The sequence below is a fragment of the Benincasa hispida genome, chromosome 7, assembly GCF_009727055.1.
Source record: "Benincasa hispida cultivar B227 chromosome 7, ASM972705v1, whole genome shotgun sequence".
Classification (NCBI taxonomy): Eukaryota; Viridiplantae; Streptophyta; class Magnoliopsida; order Cucurbitales; family Cucurbitaceae; genus Benincasa; species Benincasa hispida.
The window spans coordinates 28,733,729-28,741,736 of NC_052355.1; the positions used below are offsets into that span (position 1 = coordinate 28,733,729).

Consider the following 8,008-nt stretch of genomic DNA (forward strand, 5'->3'; position numbering starts at 1 on the left):
ATGATACCAATAAAAGTACTAAAGTGAACTGAACTTAACAATAAAAGTCGAATGTTGATACCATCCCGAGTAGCTGTGTACTAAAATTAAAAACAATACAACATTGGTTAGAAAATAGAAAACTAGAATTTAAAAAAAAGAAGAAAAAAATAAGAAAAGAAAAGAAAAGAAAAAAAAGATATTCGCAACGCCGCATTACAGGCTACCAGTGGAACGGCAACGCCCGATGCTGCGAAGGTGTCCATAGTTTAACGCAAGGTCTCGTTACTCCAAGTCCGGCGGCAACACAACAACAGAGAGCAGCAAGAAAATTCAAAGCTCACTCCAAGATCCAATCCCTGTGTTTTTCTCCACCAATTCGCCATGGAGAAGAAGCAGCTGAAAGAAATGTCCGTTCAAGAGTATCTTGACAAGTTCATGCTCTCCCGGAAGATCGAGGAAGCGGTCAATGCTGCTGTTAGGGCGAAAACTCCCGATCCCGTTCTCTTCATCGTAATCTCTCTCTCTGTCTTTCTGTTTTGGCTTCTTAGAAAATGCTGGTGGAAATATAATTTAATTGAATCATTGTTTTTCTTATACCAATCATTGAAACTGGAAGGAATTGTATTCAATTGATTTGTATCGTAGTTCATTCTTCATCTCTGTTTACCCTTTTTTTTTCAAACAGTCGAATCATATGAAGAAAGCAATTCCTTCAGTGATTACAAAAATTAAAGCCCGGCAGATCCTCGATAGCAGAGGAATTCCGACTGTTGAAGTTGATTTATACACCAATAAAGGAGTGTTCCACGCTTCCGTGCCCAGTGGCGATCCGGCTGGCATGTAAGGTTCCATGGATATTAGCATAAGCTTCAATTTGAAAGAAAACAATTATCACAACTATCTTCATATCAAAAGCTTTTGTTAGAGGATGTCTTGTGAACTGTTCTGGTGGCATTTTCCATTTCAACGAATGGCTTTCTTATAAGTTATACCTCTCGAGTTCCTATACATTTATTTTCAATTAGATTTTGAGAGTATAATTGCTTTTCCTAGGTACGAGGCTGTAGAGCTACGCGATGGAGACAAGGGGACATATCTTGGAAATAGTGTTACTAAAGCAGTCAAAAATATCAACGAGAAGATATCGGAAGCATTGATTGGTAGGGACCCTACGCAACAATATGAAATTGACCAGGCCATGAAAGATTTGGATACGACAGAAAAGAAGGTGGTAGTTCATCTATTTTCCTGATCTCACAAACTTGATGTGAGTGTTACTTGTATGCTAACTTCTGCTTCATTACTGTGCTCTGCTATATCTGGTGCTTGTGAGCATTAATGAAATGTTAATGGATGGAGAAGATTGAATTTAGTTAAGATCCTATTCTGCACTATCTATTGGGAAATTGGACAAATTATTTTTATGCTGAATTCTTATCATGTGCATCTGCATCATAGTTAACATTTTGTCATAAATCTAAGTTCCAGTCTACCTTGAAGATTCTCTTAGCAAAGTTTTCGCTTACGGTGATACTGATTTGCTAAATTTGTTGGTACAATCAATTCTGAGTTAAAGAGTGTGGCTCTGATATCTCAGATTCTCAACTCAATATGAAAGAAGAAAAACTTTGCATATATATTGATTTAAAGTCTCATGGATCAATGTTATTCTTTTTTCTTGAAACGGGACATAATAATAATAAAAAAAATTTCTACTCCCTTTGCTATTTTGGACATTTCATTATGGTAATGTGCATGTTTGTCTGTATAATGGATGGTTTATGAATAGAAGATAATCTCATTGGATTGTTCCTCCTTTCACAAAAAAATTATTTCCTAAGGTGGTCTATTGTGATGCCTTTTAAGTTAGTAGTCTTCTTTGGCGATAATAATGCAGGGTGAACTTGGAGCAAATGCTATACTTGCCGTGTCAATTGCTGTATGCAGAGCTGGTGCTGCTGAAAAGGAGGCATGCCTAGATTTAATTGTTGTCCCCCACCCCCACATGAGTAGTAGAATCCTGTATTCTTAAACTTTGTTTTTTCAGGTTCCACTCTATAAGCATATTGCAGACCTTGCTGGCAAAACAAACTTGATACTTCCTGTCCCAGCCTTCACTGTACTTAGTGGAGGAAAACATGCTGGCAATAATCTGGCCATTCAGGTATGCTGTGGTAAGGATCAAAGTAGTTGGGATCATTCTTCTATTTCTTCTTCTTTTTCTATTAGATGTGAGGGTTCTTTAAACTGCATATAAGCTATAGCAAACAATCAGTCCAAGAAACCATTGACTCTGAATGTACTCATTGTGTCTAGTAATTCATTCTATACAGAACTGTATAAATGGAAGCCATCGTGGTTTGCAACTATACAAGTTTATATTGGTATTGAAGGATTCCCATTGTTGTGTACTGTGTCTATTGATTTAGACTGACTTGAATTGTTATCAGGAAATCATGATTCTTCCAATTGGAGCTTGCAAGTTTGAAGAGGCACTAAAAATGGGCTCTGAAACTTTCCATCACTTAAAGGTTTGATTTCATTCAACTGCCCAGTCTCTGGGATTTTAACTTCACCTTGTCAATGCATTCAATTATATCAGTTCAAATATTTTGTAAAAGGAATATCTTAGTTCGTCTTCTTCTTTCTCTACATGATGATTTAACATTTTCATGCCATGAATATGTATATTCATATTATCAATAGCGAGTATTGCTATTTTAATTTGGGGGGGGGGGGGGTGTGTTGGTTGTTAAGTATTACACCTCATTGAATATCTAAAGCATTTTGCATGCATAGCACCAATTTTAGAGATTCATAATCGTCCATATACATGTCTGAAACCTTAAAGCATTATCTGTCTCATGGCATGCTCTATTTTTGTTTTCCTAGCTGTGTTAGGTTCCTTAACCATTATTGTAGCTTGCCAAGTGTGTTCAAAATGCCAAAACTACAAACATGTTGCAGAGTTCTGCAAGACTTAACCACTTATCAATCTATTAAAAAAATAATGTCATAATATTTTCCTGTGGGTTTTTGCTAAAACTCCAAGCAAAAATGTTTGCTTTATTTGGAAGCGACATTCTTAATTATGCCATATATTATTAAGAATGTAATTTCTTTGGAAAAATGGCAGGTTGTAATTACTGAAAAGCATGGTGCCCATGGATGTAATTTTGGTGAAGATGGTGGATTTGCCCCAAATATATCCAGGCAAGATACAAGTACCAATTTCTTTTGCTTTGCTTCTATGGATCTGTTGAACTAGTTTTTCCCAAGCCATGATGAAGAACATTCTAGCATGAGAAGGATGGATTACATGTTTGACAGAACCCTGCATATTGTGTACTTTTATGGTTGTTGGCCGCATTGTTGAGTTTTTGAGATAGAACTGAGTCAAAAACATGTTTTAATTAGTTGTCTTCTATTGACAGTTTTAAAGAAGCCCTGGATCTTGTAGAAGAGGCTATTGGCAGAGCAGGGTATAACGAGAGAATCAAGATAGCAATAGATGTTGCTGCTACTAATTTCTGCATGGGTGAGAGAGACAAGTTTCCTGAATAAGAGCCTAACTTGAACAATTGGATTTGAAAAACTGGAGAAATGAATCACAAGATGATCAATATGTGTACTACTTGCTGATGATGATAATCCACGTTCATCACCCCCTCTCCAATTATTTTTCCTTACTTGACAGTCTCCATAGATAAAACCCATTAATTTGCTTATGCTAAATAAATGTTTACTGACCTGCATCAACATTCCCCTAAAATTACACCTTTCGTTCACTATAGGTACCAAATATGATCTTGACTTCAAAGCTCCAAACAAGTCGGTTCAAAATTTCAAGTCAGGAAAGGATATGATAGATATGTACAAAGAGCTATGTGCTGGTATGTGTGTTACTTGTACAGCTTTATGATTATGCATTTTTGCTGCTTGTTTCCAACAATGGGCTAATGTTCTCTGCTCTTTTGTTTTTAGACTATCCGATTGTATCAATTGAAGATCCATTTGACCGGGAGGACTGGGATCACACCAAACATTTTTCTAGCCTTGGAATTTGTCAGGTTTCTCCTCGTACTCATTTCTGAAGTGTCTAATGGAAGAATATTTATTTTAAATCAAACGACTGGAGACGGTGGTCAAAAGTCTGGGGTCTAGGGTTGAATATAATAGTTAAAAGATATTTGTATGAGCAAGACCCAAGAACTTATGAGTTCAAATTCCCTGATGGTAAATTTATAATATCTGTATGCCCTTAGTTTCTTGCCTGGCCATGTATGTTACTAACTTACTATTGTGTCAGAATATTCTCCTTCATTTTGAGCCTGATAATTGTGTAGAACATCAATTTGATTACACTTTTTAGCATCAAATTGCTAGCAAATTTGTAGAATACAATTAACCAAACTGTCAAAGAATCAGACAACTTGGTTGCTGTGCCTATTATAGCAGTTGAGGAGGCTTCTTGATCTTTCTAACTGAAAAATGAAGAAGAAGATAATATCCTTTATATTATATTCAAGTTAAATGTTTTCTTGACCTTTTGAATCCGGAAGCTTTTGTTTCTGTTTCTGTTTAATTTTCTTATTTATAAGTTCACTCAATCCCGTAGTACTCTTTAAACTGGTATCACTGCCCAATGCTTCTTCAACAATTTTGATTTTATGTAGGTAGTGGGAGGTGACTTGTTAATGTCGAACAAAAAGCGAATGGAGAGAGCAATTGATGAGTTCACTTGTAATGCCCTCCTCCTCAAGGTAAAAACCTTTTTTTTCAAAAAAAAAAATAAAAAGAAGAAAATTTACAAACGTAACATTTCTTTGAGCATCTTCTTTTCGACATGCTGTGGAATATTCTCATGTCTGAAGTCTGTTCATAATATCATTAATCCTACGAGGCTATGGAGAATTCAGAATTGGAACTAAAATATCATACTGGTTTTTTGCAAGCATATTTTCTGGTGCAAAAAGCTACGTTCCATAGGGAAGCCTGATTTGATAGAAATCTGAAGAAGTGTTTACTTCTCATTGATTAAATCACTTAACATTTTGAAGCATGTCCTTAATTATTCAAAATTAATTTAACGTTTGATTTCACACTTTAAATGCAATTTTGATACGATCAAATTTGATTTTGAAGAATTAAAATTAAAAGCATGTTTTGACTATTTTCGAATATGTGATTTTAACCATTTCAAAGTCACTTCCAAATATAACCCCTAAAATCTCACCGATTTGGCTTTTCAATTTTGATAATTTCATGGGACAAAATGTAGGTAAACCAGATTGGTACGGTGACAGAAGCCATTGAAGTCGTGAAGGTTGCCAAGGATGCTCAATGGGCAGTTGTGGCATCTCATAGATGTGGAGAAACAGACGATACATTCCTAGCCGATTTATCTGTTGGACTTTCCACATGTCAGATCAAAGCAGGCGCACCGTGTAGAGGAGAACGGCTAGCCAAATATAATCAGGTCTAATTTCTTGAACATTTGCCTCGCTTGCCTAATCTTCTTCGTACCAACAATACATACAAGCTAGTGAAAGGAATGGCGTTAAATTTAATGCAACTTAATTCGATAATCTTCAATGGTTTTTAATCACACGATACCTGATAAAAGCTTTTTGCATTGCATTACCTTAGCTGATAATCAAAAGATAGTAGACTTTTACGGCGTGGTATCTTTGATTTCATTTATCAAAATGATGAGATTACAATTTCGTTAACTACAAGGAAGATGCGTTACTAATATTCCATGAGGTTAATTCAGTTGCTCCGTATTGAAGAAGAGCTTGGAGATCAAGGAATTTATGCTGGTGAAGATTGGAGGGCAGCGTGCTGATTTTTTGTTTGTTTTATACCTCAATTTTTCTGAACTCCATACGATTTCTTTCCCATGCCTTGACAACACGGTACGACTCCGACCACAGTGCTGTTTCTTTTATTTTCTCTACTTGTTTCATCAGGCTAGAAACATTAGAACAATAGGGGATACTAAATATTTTGTGTGTGTGTGTGTGTTTATTGTTTTCCTAACTTTAACCAGCAAGTTTTGTGATTTGGAGAGGAAGTTAGCTGTGAAATACCAAGCATTCTGGAGTATGAGGTTTATATCTATAAGTTTCTAAGCAGCTGTTTAGTCATACTTTCAGATAATTGGTTCTTTAAAACATAGTTTTTAACTTTTCTTTTTCAATAACTAAAATTTATTTTTCTGCTTGATAAACTATCGAGCTGTTTAGTTACTATTGTTTCACCATATATTTGTAGTAATTGATACTTAAAAGAAAACATATGTATGATTGTGAATGGCTACTTAAAAAGATTATGGTTTAAATTCTATTTGGGTCCATGAACTTTGACTTACGTTTTATTTTGGTCTCTAAATTTAAAAAAAAAGTTCGTTTTAGTCATTAAACTTTCAAAGTGTTTATTTTGGTTCCTACTATAAAGATTATGTTAACATTTTAAAGATGAAATATATTAAGGATGAAATTGCATTTAGCATGGGTTGAGCAAGATAAAGGTGAAATAAAATATCAACAATCAACGTCTCAAAATAGCGAACGGTCAAAATCTTGGACGCATAATGACTTTTGAGATTTCTTATAGACATATGCTTTACCACTTAATTCAAAATTGAAACCTTTAGATTTTTTAGCATGACTAACTTATTTGATAACCTAGTCATCTAAAAATACAAGTCATCTCATCATTATGTATAAGAGTTAACATAATTTTAAATTTTTAATAGCAGAAGTCAAAGTAAGCACTTTTTAAAGTTAAGGGACTATAATGGACGTTTTTTAAAAGTTTATGGATCAAAATAAAACAAGATTCAAAATTCAGAAGTTAAAATAGGATTTAGATCAAAGATTAATTAGGACTGTTTGGGGACGATGATATCAACATGGAAAATTCAGGGATCAAATCGTTGGAGAATGTGGAAATTTTGAAGCATGGAAATTGACATGTTGATGTGTTTGCTATTTATCACCGAAGGCGGAGGGACTCCCTTGTTTATTACTTTCATTTATAATTTGTCACATTATTAAATGGTAATATCATGGCAACAATGAATGTGAACAATTCTCCATGCTATAGTTTTTTTAGAACTCCTTTCAAAGATAGGGGCACCAATCAATTCAAATTTTAAAGGCTCTTACATTTTTAAATTCTAGGGTTTGAACCAGTACACTCAAAATAAGCATAATTCAAGGATAGATGTTGAAATTTTCATACTATCACTAATATGTATGTATATACATATGCATATACATATACATATGCATATAATATGGTTGCTTACCTCTAGTAGGTAAAGAGACGGTGTTCAAATATATTTTAGTTAGTTTTGCAAATTACTTTTTATCACTACACCTTCGTTTTTAACGATATAGTTTTTTGTTTGTTTGTTTGTTTTTTTTTTTTTTTTTAATTTGCTAATGCAAAAACTTGCACGCCTTCATTGTCGCCATGGGCCCTTCGTGGGTTGTTTGGTGGCGAGCTTCTCTACTCTTAATGAGATTGTGTGAAAGAGTACTCATATCAGTGTAGTGTCGAACTGACCACACTTCAATATCTAAGTTAGTACAAGAAGTATATAGTTTAGCTAAGATAAAGTTAGAGTTCTCCTTTATTTACTTGTTTCTTTTCCTTAGGGTTCTTGAATGAGGTTATTTGTAATGCCCTTCCTTTGACACCCGCTTGCAGTTATGTATAATGTCAATGTGATGTCGGGAGGATTACGACCCTAGAGATTGTAGAGTGCTAGACCGAGTTCAACTAAGTTATTTTTCGATTAGTTTTTTTCCTTTGACTTGGCTAGTTAGGATAGAATCCAAGGTTCTGACTTTTTTCTTTTGGGATACATGTTTCCCCATGCCACCTCCTAATTTTCTTTGGACGTGGGTTCTCCCATGGGCATTGGGCCTTGTCTAGGCTAACCTTGCAACAACTTTCAATTGTGAGACAATTATTTCTTGTACTTTAATTTAAGACAATTTAGTCTCCGTATTTT

At 34.7% G+C, this 8,008-nt stretch overlaps 1 protein-coding gene across 1 annotated transcript; it reads left to right on the forward strand.

Annotated features, from left to right (window-relative positions):
* The first annotated feature begins 134 nt into the window (after window positions 1-134).
* LOC120082232 (cytosolic enolase 3) lies at window positions 135-6,229 on the forward strand. The gene is made up of 13 exons (XM_039037508.1): window positions 135-492; window positions 668-822; window positions 1,036-1,210; window positions 1,880-1,951; window positions 2,030-2,146; window positions 2,433-2,513; window positions 3,119-3,195; window positions 3,417-3,520; window positions 3,777-3,875; window positions 3,967-4,052; window positions 4,659-4,745; window positions 5,264-5,461; window positions 5,759-6,229. Exons 1-13 carry the CDS (start codon window positions 364-366, stop codon window positions 5,828-5,830), a joined length of 1,452 nt encoding a protein of 483 aa, XP_038893436.1. The 5' UTR covers window positions 135-363; the 3' UTR covers window positions 5,831-6,229.
* The last annotated feature ends 1,779 nt before the right edge of the window (window positions 6,230-8,008 follow it).